The sequence below is a fragment of the Carassius auratus genome, chromosome 27 (assembly GCF_003368295.1).
Source record: "Carassius auratus strain Wakin chromosome 27, ASM336829v1, whole genome shotgun sequence".
Classification (NCBI taxonomy): domain Eukaryota; kingdom Metazoa; phylum Chordata; class Actinopteri; order Cypriniformes; family Cyprinidae; genus Carassius; species Carassius auratus.
The window spans coordinates 23265493-23280525 of NC_039269.1; the positions used below are offsets into that span (position 1 = coordinate 23265493).

Below are 15033 nucleotides of genomic sequence, written 5' to 3' on the forward strand. Positions count from 1 at the left end.
TAGACTTCACCTGTTGTTCTCGGTACTATACGTGTTAGCATAGTTGATATGACACTTTAAATCTTTAGAATTAAATTAAGTTAAGCTTAAAATAAAATGTGAGAAGATCAAAAGGGCTGTGAAATTTTAGATTTGTGGTTTTTCAGCTGTGTTCTTATTTCAGGTGAGCTGTGTCGGTAGCATACTGGTGGGATAGCGTGCAGTCGTGTCTCATGAGGATTCTTGCTCAGTTTGATTGCATTTACACAACACACTGATTTGCTTGCTGCTAATTTACTTGAACATTTCATGATTACATTAAAAATTATGCCTGAGGCGATTAAATAGAGATGCTGATTACAGGAATATATCATACATGTCTTAATGCAAAATAACTCATAAAAATCTATCTATCTATCTATCTAACTATCTATCTATCGCTCTATCTATCATTCTGTGGTTATCATTGTTCTATCCATCTATCTCTTACTTCCTTTCATTTTGTTGTAAAGAAATTAGTTTTAAAATAATCTTTAATGTCATACAAAATCGATAGCAACAAACAATATTTTTGTTAAATGAAAGAGAGTTGGTCTTAATGTCTTTCACTTTTTTTAAATAGCCTAGCTGCTTATTTGACCAGCTAGAGAAATGTCTTAGTTAAAATTCTGATCTTAAAATTATATATGAAAAAAACATATCAACATGAATGAGATGTAACTGGCTTTTCAACAAAGGCTGAGGTTGAAACAGCTGCATAGTTTCAACCAATATTTATTCAGTGTCAAGCGACATTCGTAGGAGCCCGTGCAGCTCAGATAACATTTCCTCATCATCAATCCAGGACAGAAAAGGCACCTCAGGCTATAAGAATGTGATTGGATTGTTTCATCTGTGACATTTTGCTCCTCTGTGAAATATTCAAATGTTCTCATGTGCTGTAAAAAGCACTTGGCCTTGCCAGTCAAATTCGCATGAGTTTTTCAGAGAGGGCAAAATAAACCCTAATTTAACGCTTAATCCCTGATGTAACATTTAAGTTTACAGAATATTTCTGGATATTGAGCAAATCAGCATGGTGAACAGAAGCGTTTAGTCCTGTCATGTGCAGAGTAGTTGCCATTAGATGAAGCGAACAAAACAGACTTTGTTTTTATTATTTACATCAGGAAATGAAATAACTGAGAATTAACATGTTTGAAATTTAAAGAAGATTGAGCAAGATTAAAGAATTAAATGACATTGAAAAACGCATAATAGTGGATGTTTTAAGCATTGGTGGATGCATGTAAGAAATCCTGCAAGGCTTTTCATGCACAGCAGTCTCAAAGGTTGAAATGTGACTAAAGAGAAAAAAAAAACCTCCAGCAACGTGACTTATTGCTGATGACAATGCATTCACATGCCGTCAAATATGACCAAATTATCAAATATGAGAATTTTGACTCATGTCCCCAGTATTTTATAAAATTGTACATTTAAATGTTGTAGTTAGATATGATTCTCAGATTACTTAAATGACAAGTGGATTTATGAAGTCTACATTGTCAAAACTCTCTATTACCTCAGATACAACAGACAAACAGATGCAGAGGTAATTTTGATTAAAACATAGAAGGCATACACACGGGTAAGAAGAGTGTAGGAATCTCTCAAAGGGGTCTGATGTGAAATTCCAAAGAAACCAATTAAAAAAGAAGGGAGGGAGTAATAAACAGAGCCAGAAATCCTTCACCACCTGTAATAAAGTGTCCTCCAGAGCCTTAACAGGATGGATTACAGGAAGGGTCACAGCGATGTAGGGGATTGACAAATCATGCATTGACAACATAATAGCCAACATACTGTATGATGAAATGAAATAAAAATACTTCTGCAGCTTTCTAAATAAATGCTTACTGTTGGAGTCCGTTGGGTGGGTTAAAGCACAATGCAAGAAAAATATAAGCTGGTTAAGAAAGATCCATATGTGTCTTGTTCAGAAGATACTTGAGGCAGTTTACTAAAGATTTTAGATGCTTTCTCAAGTCCAGAGCGTGTAAATGTCAAGTCCCATGACTAAAACTCACCTCCACCAGAGCAGTTTTTGGCCTTCAATCTATTGATGTATTTAAATGGCAGTGAGATGTAACGACAAAACGTACAATCACTGCATTAAAAAATTAAAAGATTTAATTTAAATTCAGGCAATAGCAAAAACACTTTGTTTCTCCCACAACAGCATCAAATCAAACTTAACACTATGAGCTGGTCTGAAAATAAGATGATTTGTCCACATAAAACAGTTTAAAACAACAAAAGCCATACTAAAAATGTATGTCTGTGGAGACTTACAGAACTGCTTAAGTAATTTATTTAAGTGTGTTCAGTCTTCTTGAGGGAATGTGACAATGCGTTTGCAGAAAAATGTTTAAATTCAGCCAGAAAGTTGTTGGCCCTGTCTTTCACTTACTCCCCAGTTACAAACACAAACTGAAAAGTAAAAAGAAGTGCTTGGTAATAAAAGAAAATAACAGAAAATAAGGAAAAGGTTAAAAAGTCTTAAAAATATGCATGTGCTGAATGGAGAAAACAGTGCAAAGCCTCTTTGGCAACAAATATTAAAGCCTACACTCTGCCCACTTGTATTGTTATTTCCAAAACATTCATTAATTCAAGCGCAGAAACGTTAAAATAACAGCACTGCTGTGGCGAGCGTGCCAAGACAGTCAAGACAGTCCCCAGCTGAAAAACAGGGAACGTCACAACTGATCATCAATCTAAACCCACCACATACGTGCAAGAGGGATGATCATTCGAGTACGCCAATTCACGATCTTCAGGTGAATCACTAAAAATATTAACGTCATACTGAATTTAGCACTGAAACCATAAAAAAGTCTCTATCAAAGACATGATGTCTTATGAAACTCATTACTAGGTACATATGATAGACCTATTGTAGAAATAGCTAGATATTTTTACCATATATATTTAGTCATAGTTACTTATACATTGTTTGTTATTTTAAGAATGATATTTAAGCCAAGAAGCTTTCAGATTTTAAATTTGTCTGATGTTTGTTTGCTGCTTTGCCATTAATTAATGAAACCGTGCAATTCTCCAGGTAAAAGATCAAATACTACATAAGCATATAAATAAAACAATGAAAAAGGAAAAAGAAAATCCTTTAATAAATGTAAACATTTAATAAAAATGATGTCACTGTATCTTTTAAGACGTTTTTATTACCATATATTGGATTTTAAATTAAAGATCGAATGAAGAGTTTTAAACCAGAATGAACGGAGAGATTTTAATCATAGAAAACTTTTATTTTGAACTGAAGAACAAGTTCAAGTTACAACATAGCAAATTCTGTTCCCAAAAAGAGATGATTTTAAACTGTACCATTGACATAGTCCATAAAAGGAAAGCTTTCAGTTTTTAAACAATGATATACAATACAAATGAACACTTAAACAATACAAGGAGGGAAAGACCAGATGTATTTATAATGTAACTGCATGCCTGTTAAAAGATGACTGTTACAAAGGCCAAATCATACAGTACTAAATTAATTAACTACCTCAAAGTTGAGTTTCAGTGAGGCACCTAAACTTGGCATTACATGCTAAAGAATGCAAATAAAAAAGTGGGTGAGAATATGATCTGAAAAATATGAGCAGCTAATATAGCTTATTAGATTATCTCCACGGAAGGGTAAGATCATATGTATGGCGAGAGGACATCATTTGGCATATTGTATAGAACATTTTCCCTTTGAATAAGATTATGACATAACAATGGCTGGTACAACAATAGTTATGCGTACAAAAAACAGGGTGAGGAGGAATGTAATCTAACCATTCACAAATGTGCAGCCTTTATTAAGGCTTCTATACCTTTAAACGCCCTGGAAAACATTTAGTTTGAGTTTTGTGCTGATATTTCATAGTGTGGAATATGAAGAAAAAAACTGGACTGTCTTTGACTTTAACAAAAATGAAATGCTACAGTACTACGAGAACATGCGGAAAATGCTCCAACATTGAGATCCAAACACTTTTAACGACATTCTGGCACTGCATCTTGTCACAAACCACTGAATTAGCTACTCTACCAGACTGAGAAACATCATCGTTCCTTTCAGAAATATGCGTAATTGAATGGTAACAAAACTATTGAAATGTTTGCCAAACCTGCTTCTTTACATTATCCAAAAAGTGCAACTAGCGACCAAGTGAGGATTTACTGCATTCAGTAGTGCTTCTCCTGCAGGTAATCTTTCATTTTGTTCGGTAAAGGCAATTTCTGGATCAGATCTATCCGTGTGTATTGGCGGATAACAAAGCGGCACGAGTACTGCAGTGAGCGCACTTGCATAAACCTCGAAACGGGATTGGTCAGTCTAACAGGGTAGGTGACGGACCCCGGTAAGCGAGATCTGGAATAGCAGAACGCTCCGTTCTCTGAATCCTTGACTGAATTATCAATGAGATCCACGATTGACACGTGGCCTTCGATGTCAGGTTGCTCGTAGAAGCTGAAACTGCCGTTCGAGTGCTCAATTCTCGTGTGCAGAGTCTTACCCTGTGAGCGAAAGCTCAAGCTTAGAAGATATCGATCATCGGAGCTGTCGCGGACTAAAAAAGAACCGTCTAGAAGATTCGTCAGCTTTTCTTCGGCCTCCCATCTTGTAATGGGACCCCAATACCAACCCTGCTTGGCTAGTTTCTTCAGTTCAGCCGTGAGACTAGTAACCACCATGGGTCCGTTGTTCTGCACGGCATCGTAGACCCGCTGCACCCCTGGAGCCGAGTTGGGGTCAAAGTTGAGATGGTGCATGACTCTCTCTGCAACCTGAGCATGTGTACCACCAAACCCAGAGAAGCTTCTCTGGAGATAACTATTGTGCAACGGAGGTAGCAAGGGGGAAAGTGGGGCTTCCAGTCGGGAGCCCTGCAGCAAGACATTTGCAGTATTTAAAAAGAGTTGGTTCACCGATGATGACTCCATGAAGATGTCTGGTGACAGGAGGTCCTGGTCAATAGGTTCCTCATCTGCAAGAAGAGATCTGCATCCCTCTGACTGTGGAACGATGTCCATGGGTGTGGTACCATCTAAGCAAAAAGAGCGCAAACCTTCGTCATCAGGAAAGAGTCCATCATCTAAAGGCATTGTGTATTGAATATAATCCTGAGCTGCGAGACCAATTACTACAGGCATGTGTTCATCCATTTCAAGGTGCAAATCACCATTCTGAGCGCCAGTATGGTGGTCTGGCACATCGCTAGATTCTTTGAACTCTCTCTGGAGGTCAAGGAAGTCTTGGCGCTCACCACTGAAAGCCGGACTTGGATCTGAAGAGTTCATTAATGCCTTAACGTCCATTTTGATGCACGTCTCCTCAGAGTTCACTGGTCTGAGAGGCCACGGGGTGGGACTGTAATGATGACTATGGACGGATGTGGAGCAGGAGGAACGCTGGGATTTTATGTCACTTAGAGTAATGGGTGCCGATGAAGAAGAGAAGGTGTCATCATCTATAGAGCATACAGATGGAGAACTACCCTTGACCTTTGGTTTCTGTTTCGCTGAGAGTCTCCTTTTCAAGGTGCCCATGAGACCCTGGCTCTTAGATTGGACTTTGGGTCTTTTTTCATCCTCGTTATCCAGGTCGCTACTGATGAGGTCTTTGCTGTAGCATCCTCCAAACAGAGAGTCTTCAGCGGAGAAACTGGCTGACAGGTCCGGCTGTGATACGGCAAATTCATTCTCTTCTTTGCCTTTTATATTAAATGACTTTCTAATTGTTTTCAGACTGATCTTCTTCATTCTGAAAGATCCCCCTTAATGATTTGAAGGGGGATTATGTGTGATGTTTTTGGGATAAGGGAGATGATTGTGAACACTTACACATAGCTGATCACATACAACCCACGACTGCTATACCTGCAAAACAGAAAAATACATTAATAGACCAAGAACAAAGTTATTACATATATAAATTCATTACATTCAGGATAAAACAACAATCACAACTCAAGTTCCTTTGCAATTTAAGTTAGAAAATTCAGTGTGGATTTTAAGGTTTTCACGAATTTATACACCTTTTCACCTTGACTAACTCATCATGAGTGGTGTGACAAATATTCTGTGAAATTTCTCAATTTGTCATCAAGTCAAGAGATTAAAAATATCCCACTTTCAACACCAATTCTTAACAAGGTACTAATTAAATAATTATTAAACTACATTCAATGATTGATCTAAATTGTCCAATATATTTGTCCGTGTCAAATTGTTTTTTTCCTTTTTAGGAAATGAAAAGCAAAGAAGCATTCATTCGATCAAAAGAGACAGTGAAGACAATATTAATGGTCAAAATGTCATACTATCATACTACTATTACTATTTCTGCAGTCTCCAATATGTATTCTGTGCATACTATGCAATTTTTCTGTATGCATGGAATACCAGGATGACCTACTATATTTGCCAGGATCTGCTAAATATAACAAGTACACTGAAATCAGTACAGAGGCAGTGTTTGGAATGGCATACTACCATACAACCCCTGCTATATTGCAGTATGCCATGTGCATACTGTGAATAGTATGTTAATTTTCTGTATGCATGGAATGCCCAGATTATTACCTGCTTTGTTGAAATTTGATGTATGAATAGGAAGACAATGCATGGGATACCTTTTCCCATAAAGCAATTCGCTCCATGTGACATTTCATCTTTAAACACACGAGTGAACTGGAGGCGGGGGATAGTAATTATAAATGTAACACTTGTATATGTTCGTATACATATAAACTACAAACTATCATTGTGTATCTAAAAATAGCAGGACATAAGTTATACTTTACATTTACAGCACGTTTCCAATCAAGACAAATGATGACACCTTTACATAGTACTGATAGTACGCTTTATTTAGTACTGATTGTTTTTAATAATAATACTGCATTAAAATCATATATAAATAAAAATAAAATCATATTTCAGTTACGCAAACAGAAATCAATTCCGCTGTAAAGCAGCTCTAAAAATAAAGTGTATAAGGAGAAACATTTACGTTAACTCTGCTCGCTAATGCCTAGCAGCGATAAACAGCACTGCAAAAAATGCCTGTTTATCTGCGGTATCATTGGTGTAGTGAGTAAATGATGCATAGTCTGTGCTTTTGAGGTGATTGACCAGAGTTTGACTCCGGCTTTTGTCAAACTCGTGCTTCTCCTTTTCTCATCACATACCAAATCAGAAAGGCATTTATTTTCAATAAAAAATAAAGTAAATATTTGAAAGGTGGAAATAAAATGGCTCATTAATAATACAGTGTTATTAGGTATGCTTAGGTTTTTGTCCCAATAAAGTGGCATGGCATTCATCTAATAAAAAAAAATATATATATATATAAGATAATTCACACTCAATATGTTTTTGCATACTGTTTTATAATGTACTACAGTAATTAAGTATAAATATCTGCCACAGTGCCACCTAACTTTATTTACACACCTGATGCTAAAGAAAATGCTGATATTTTTGTGTAAACATAATTTATCATTATTTACAATTACTGTAACTAGAATAAATTGCTTTTTCAACTGCCAAAAATATCATTGTCGCGTTGATTTCAGCGTTGATTCTGTCCAGTATGTAAAGTCCACCAATTAAGAAATGAGTTCAACTGGTCAATATATCCTTGATTACTATGAAGCCTCTTTAACAAGACTGGTTAAAAAGAACTGTTTATTTCTAAGATAACAGTAGCCTCCACAGATGTGCTGATTTAATGTTCAGTGTTTGTCATTTGATGACACTGCAGCACATTATTCTGAAACATTTGTTGTTTATTGTATACTGTTTCACACATTATTATTTAAAAAAATAGTAAGCAGTATGCACTGTGTACTGGGCAGTAAGCAAGTATGCCCTTTCGAACACAGCCAATGTTACTATATATATATATATATATATATATATATATATATATATAATGCTATTGTTTTGTTCTATCTATCCATCAAAGGATCCTGGGGGAAAAAAACTGGAAAAACATTAAGTACACAAAAGTTTTCCACACTGATAATAATAAGAGGAAATGTTTGTTGAGCACCAAATCTGCATATCAGAATGATTTCTGAAGGACCATGTGACACTGAAGACTGGAGTATTGCTGCTGAAATGTACACTTTGAATAACAGAATGTTCAATAAACAGTACAGTACAGACCAGATTACCCCCAACGTCACTAAAAACCTTATTGCCTAAGTTCATCATAAACACATGGTACCAAACACCACTTTTCTAGGAAAATGTATAGGGTTATCAAGGCTGAAATTCACATGTGCAGTGTATTTCAAAATAATTATATTATTATATTGCAGTAGGTAAAATATTTGTGTCTGATTGTTGTCTGGCATGTCTAGTGCACATTATGAATTCATCAGATAATAACCGACATAAAATATGAATCTGCCATTCTATAAACATGTTATACCGTTCAAAGTTCAAAACACTCCTTGCATTCATCAATAAGTGCGTGCAAACACTTTAACTTAAAGAGCAGTTAGCACTCAGGCTAACCTGTACAGGCCCTGTACAAACACTTCTGTCTAATCCTACAACGCGAACCATCATTATTTACATACAAATATTAATTATACATTACCTGCCGTGGCTTGAGTACACTGTCAACTAACAGCAGTTTTCATATCAGTGTCCTCAGAGCTATGAAGTCACATTAGGAGACATTATTACTTCGTGGCTAGCTGATAACCTGCATTTACAAAAACAGCGCAGAAAAGAGCTCAATTTCTACAGAGAAGAGAAATAATGGCCACTTTATGACCGCGTTTTGCTATAAAGTAACACCGTACGCTGTGGACGTTTTGAATTGTGCATATTTTCGGCGTTTGAAACTTTTCTCTAGCTAGCTGCCATTTTTCCCTGTAACGTTACTGTCTCTTTGTTTGCTGTTGCATGATGGGAGTGAATGAGAAGGAGGGGAGGAGATCTTTGAGCAGTGGAGCACCACTGACTGTCTGCTCGAGCACAAGAAACCGCATATAAATTGTTTATATTATTAAAATATTAGGCATTTATTATCCGTTATCGCGTTTTATATTTGGCCATGTTCATTTCATTTCTTTTTTTTTTTTTTTTTTTTTATGTAGGCTACTTCCAGTTCCTATAATTTATGCTACAGTTCCTGTTGGCCAGCACAATCATATTTTTGTAATGTCACTTTGTAGCCTACATAAGTGGTTTATTGCTGTTTTAATGATCAAGTCTCTCTGAAAAGGTTAAATAGCACTTAACCAACCTATAGTTTATGTGACAAGTTACGCACAAAATGGTTCTGAAGTGTCTTTTTCATGGGCAAAAATATTTTTCTTTAAATTAGACTTTATGATAATAACAATAATTTAAAAAAAATCACTGCTTTATAAAGTGACAACCGTCCTCTGGTATTTTGAGTCTTGATTATAGAAGAGGGCAACTGGTAAATATTTTTCAGTGTAGGGATGATTTTTTTTAACCCTTATATTTTATAATATAACAAATTACTTTTTACTAGTTTTTGTGCTTTGAAATAATAAAGTAATAAAAATGTAATTATAATTTGTAAATTACAAAAGTCATAATGCATGTGCTTATTTGTTTGTTCATTTGCACGAATTTTAAAGAATGCAAAATGTATATTAAGGTTTACTTTTATTTTCTTAGCCTACATTTAAGTTAAAATCTGTTACCAAAATGTTTGAGGATTTTTCATGTGCCCTCGGTATACTCATACTTAAAGGGACCTTGGAAAAGCAAACCAGGTTACTCACAAGAAAAATGTAAAAAGGGTTAACCAAGCACCTCTTTCACAAACAACACAACGTATTCTGCTTTTAATGCATTTTACAACAAACACTTAGGACAGTATGCTTTATTAGCTTCAGTAAAATTGTAGTTTGTATTATTATTTATGTAACAAATCCTTCTACTCTTTTACCCCCAGAATATTCATATGCAAAATTAGGTTTGAATACAAATGACAAACACTTAACGTATTTTCATCATCTACTCAGTGAAGTTTAATTTTCCCTAATTAAATAAAGTGATGTAATCTGTAAACAAACACAGTTTGGGCATGAGTATTAAACTTACATTATGGTGTCTGTATGTCAAACAAATCTTCCGGTGGTTTTCAACAGCGACGTGACAAAACCCACCACGACAGCTCGCATTACTTTCCCTTGATAGCATAAACTGCCTTAAGACTCAATGTCATCTGACATGTTTTTATGCTTCGATTGGCAGCGAGGCCAGATGGAAAACATGAGCAAGAGTGATTGACATGCTCACGAGGGTCGGAGGTCATATTAAGCAGTCATGACGGGCTATCCTTTAGTGGAGACATTTAACAGGTGCATGCAGAGGGCTGGTGAGCAGCAGGACAATGAGTTTGATTGGGGGCGATGGAGCCCAGTGTGAGGGTACATGTGATGACTCGACCAGCAGGCTGTTCTCATTCACTGCAGAAGTCTTCCCGTGTGATGGAGTGATGTGAATGATGGATCACAAATCAGGGCTGATTGTCGACATGAGGCTTTATTTCGTTCTGACCCGAGTCTCCTTTACAGCTCAATCTGTTAACATTGGAGGAAAAGAGCTTCGTCTCCACGTTACGGCTCTAAAATATTACATTCCTTTACATCTTTTGGAGATAAAAAAAATCCCTGTGGTTTGAAAAAAAATATTGATGATAAAGGGAAATGTCAATGATAAATCATAAATGAGACTAGTGCTCATAAAATACACTGGAAATCAATAAACCGATGTGCTTGTAAAAGCCAGAACAAACTAATTGTTTAGATAATATTTTGGTGCCCAAATAGCCTATTTGGTCAATTGGTTCTCTTCAAGTGGTTTGACATTATTGCTACAACAGTACATTAAAGAGCTGAAGCACAATTCAAATAATATGAGTAAGAGTTGTTAGTGTGTGCCACAACTATTGTCATTTGATTCAACATCATCTACTAAAAAAATAAATAAAAAATAAAGTACAATAATGCTTTACTATCAAACAAAGCGGTTTGAATTGTAAGTACATGGAAAGTGCTCTCGGCTGGTTTATTTTAGCAGCAGCATGCAAGTCATTGTTTGATATGTCTCTCTGTTCTTATACTGTAGCTTTGATTGATTTCTTGTTTTCCACCTGGCCTGCAAGTGAAAATAATGCTGCAATTAAGATTTCACTTACATAAGTCATAATTGTGAGACTTGCCCCCGGTTTCACAGACAAGGCTTTAGCCTAGTCTTAGACTAAACTGTAAATCTGAGCTGTTTCAATTGAAAGATACTTGCACTGATTGATCTCAAAATATAACAATGCCTTTGTTTTGTCCCAAAGGGACACCAGCAATATCTTTTTCGAAGGCGCATTTAGAAAAATTACTTAAAAGTCCTAATTGAACTATGGACTAATCCTTGCTCAGACTAAGCACCATCTATGAAACCGGGCCATAAAGTCACACTGTGAGATATAAATGTGGTGAAGCATTACATTTATGCTCAAAATCACTGTTTGATCTCTCCATTGTTGGCTTTGCTTGATTTCTTGCTTTCTACTTAATCTGCAAGTGAAAATAATGCTGAAATTAAGATTTTAGTGGTACCTCTCATTATCTCCACCAGACACCAATAGTATCTCAATCGCCTCCTACAGCTGTACCACTGCTTATTTTATTCATACCAACACGACGCTTTAGGCTACAGTTGAAAGTAACTAACATCAGCAGGAATGGACAAGCTTCATTTTCATAGCTTCCTGTACCGGTTCCAGGGTTTGTTTGTTGTTTTGCCCCCCTTGTGTATCCGTTTCCTCCTGACTGGCACTGCTACCTTGGGGCCTGTCTGTTCATGATATTAAAATATCTAGGGGAAGGGGGATGCTGCCATCAAGAGGTGTGATAGCATCTCCTTGGAGGAATTAAATATTTAAAGCTGCATAGGAATACGGTGTTAAGCTTTTACAAACTGCAGTTTTATGGGAAAAATATGCAAAATTTGTGCTAATGCAAACTGAACGGAATGTAAAAATCTATTTAACAACAAAACAGTCAACCATCAGTAGGCTTATCGCACAGTCAGTACCTTGCAGACATAACCTCACTGTAATGTCACAATGACAAACTGACGTTCTGTCTGTTTACTGAATTGTTACTGAATTTATATCTAAATAAGGTTTAATTTTATGGAGAATACACATCGATTTAGGAAACAGTATTTGGATTGTGCATAACCAAACAGTTGATGATTCCTATTAGCTACTGACTTCCATATAATAGAAAAATATATATATGGAATATTAATATCTTCTTTTGTGTTCACCAGATGAAAGAAATAACTAAACTAATGACAGAATTTTCATTTCTGGGTGATCTATCCTTTTAAGACTTTAATTGATAATTTAATATCAACTTACTACATTAATGCAACATATCATGAAAGTATGACAAAATGAGTGACAGTAACTAATAGTATTTGAGACCTTTACAAGTTTTGCCACGTTTAAATAAGACATCCAGAAAGGTGTGCTGAGGTCACAACTGCTGTAACTGGCATTAGTTCAGGTGGTTACAGGCAGGAAAACATGTCAATCATCACTGAGGGCCTCCTGCCAGACATCTTTCCCCCAGGGGTTTAATATCCACACTGATGCATTGCCATCCACAAATGCAAAAATCAGGTTGCGAGTAAATAATCACAAGTCATGTGATTATTTTGGCTGTTTTTAATGGGCTGTTTGTATATGCCAACCTCAAGATTTTTAATATCTTCAGTGGCTGGCCTAGAATTGATTTACCTAATGTGATATAATGAACTAAGTGAACTTGCACAAATGAGACACTGCATCTCTGTGCTTGAGAGACATGGAACGGGGGAGAAAATTTGACTTTTGGAAAATGGAAAATTTTGTACATGCACTTGTGAACGCAAATGCATCAAAAGGTATGCAAAAATATCATCAGCACCCACAATGAATATATTTTGGAACAGAACGAGTAGCTCAGCTGCACATCTGAGGTGCCACAGTGGGTCTACGGGGCCATAGGCAGCCAGTCTGTTGAAATGGGGTTTATTTTCTTTCTGCTTAGCTTAACCCCACTGGTTCCCTGTGGTCTACGCACACAGTTCTGCTGCATTTGCTCTTTCTTTGATTATCAGGAAGAAAGCAATATATATTGTGCCAAACTTCCCTTAAGCGAGACAAAATTTGGCTTCTTCCACACAGACCTGCTTTGACTATGCCCCCAGTGTCCCCTTATAAAGGGCTTCCTTGTTACCTAAGACTAAATTTAAAAGGTTGAAAACAGGGCAAAAAAAGAATATAATGTTTCGTAAAGTGTATGTAGACAAAAAATGAAACACATTCATTACATTCCTTTGTGAAACAGGCATGAGTTTATGCAGAGCAGGTTATGACTCTTCTCCTTCGAACACATACTGCAATACATAGAGGTAATACCTTCTTTTGCTGAAGTGAGTTTGCACATTTGAGAAGTGCTGTCACTGCTGGCTTATGAAATATTGCTTGTGGGGTTCAAATGGAATATTTCCAAACTACATAGGGGGTCCTGCTTACCAGGACGTTTTCTTTTGATAATGAATTATCACATCTGCAGAACAATTTTGTTCTTAAGGCTAATTGAAATGAAAATTGCAATGACAACTGGAGGGAATTAGGCCAAAGAGTCCAGTTGAGGGCAGTGTTGCTCTTACTCTGAACCACACTCACAGACAATCGGCCATTAGTTTCTGCTCCTTTTTTGGTGAAAATTTAACAAATAATTTTAATAAATGAATCGCACAGGTTGTTTGTGCTCACCTTTCCACATTTGTCATGTGTTTGTAGATGCAGCATGAGCACATTTCTGTTGGATTGAACTGATAGGGGGGAAAATCTGAGAACTAGTGACACACACAATGAAGTATTAAAAAGACATAAAAATAATCAAAATAGTAATCATACATGGTCAACTGTCAAGTAAATCTTTTTCAGGTAATATTTACTGTAATAGCCTTTGGCTGCGGTAGACCTACTGTTACAATATAAAACTAATTAGTTTTAACTAATACATTGTCTTTATAAAATCAGGCTGCTTATCAAAGTATCTTTCAAATGCATAAATGTAAATATGAAGACACAAGTACTGCACCACAACAGACAGCACTTACACGTTGTTCTGAACTCTTATAGGAACAGATCAGGCAGGGGATACAGTAATTTAGCATGAAATTGATTTTACTGGCAGGCATTCATGTTGGTTGCAAGCCAGTTTTTTGATTCCTTGGCTGCCTTACCTCCATCAGATCAAAACAAAGCAACTATTTTACTCACCTGCTGTCCACAATGGTTTATGTGTGAACGTGAGAAAAAAAGAGGTGAAATCAGATACCTCCTCCAAACAGAAAAAAGGTCAGGGATGACGTGAACAGTGAGAGCAAGCCCCTCTCCTGACTGTATCTTTAAGCAGCCCAGTTCTATAAGCAGCACCTCTCCCTGTTTACCCTTGGCAGAAGAAACCCAAGCACCCACATAAACACCACGACTTGGATGAAATCATGTCATCGCAGTGTACACATTGCACAGTGCACTGTATGTATGTCCTGCGCAGTCAGCATTCAAAGTCACAGGGCATATATTTAAAGACAGAGCAAAACATCCACAGCAAATCATTTATTTCTTCTGAAATGGTTAGTAAAACTTCTGGTGTAGTGTGGTTTGAAACGCTTCCTTGCTTTGCGTACAAAACCTATAATGCTTTGCCAGTGGTTTGAGACCTCATTAATTCAAAACCCATGTGAGAAACCCACTGTATGAGTGATTTTATAAGCAGTTTTACTTGTTTTTCCTAATAAAAAGGATATTGGGGGAGTCTGTTTCTGCCTCATAGTAAAATATAAAAAAGGTATTGTGATAAGTTTAAAATGAGAAAGTCACATTGTGAGATATGAAGTCACAATTGTAAGATATAAATTCATAATTGTGAGATATAA

At 36.4% G+C, this 15033-nt stretch overlaps 1 protein-coding gene across 1 annotated transcript; it reads right to left on the minus strand.

Annotated features, from left to right (window-relative positions):
* Positions 1–3272: 3272 nt before the first annotated feature.
* LOC113045967 (suppressor of cytokine signaling 6-like) lies at positions 3273–8977 on the minus strand. Its single transcript, XM_026206764.1, has 2 exons — positions 8648–8977; positions 3273–5913 (listed from the first exon to the last, which is right to left on the minus strand). The coding sequence occupies exon 2, from the start codon at positions 5794–5796 to the stop codon at positions 4219–4221; it is 1578 nt and encodes a 525-aa protein (XP_026062549.1). The 5' UTR covers positions 5797–5913; positions 8648–8977; the 3' UTR covers positions 3273–4218.
* Positions 8978–15033: the final 6056 nt, after the last annotated feature.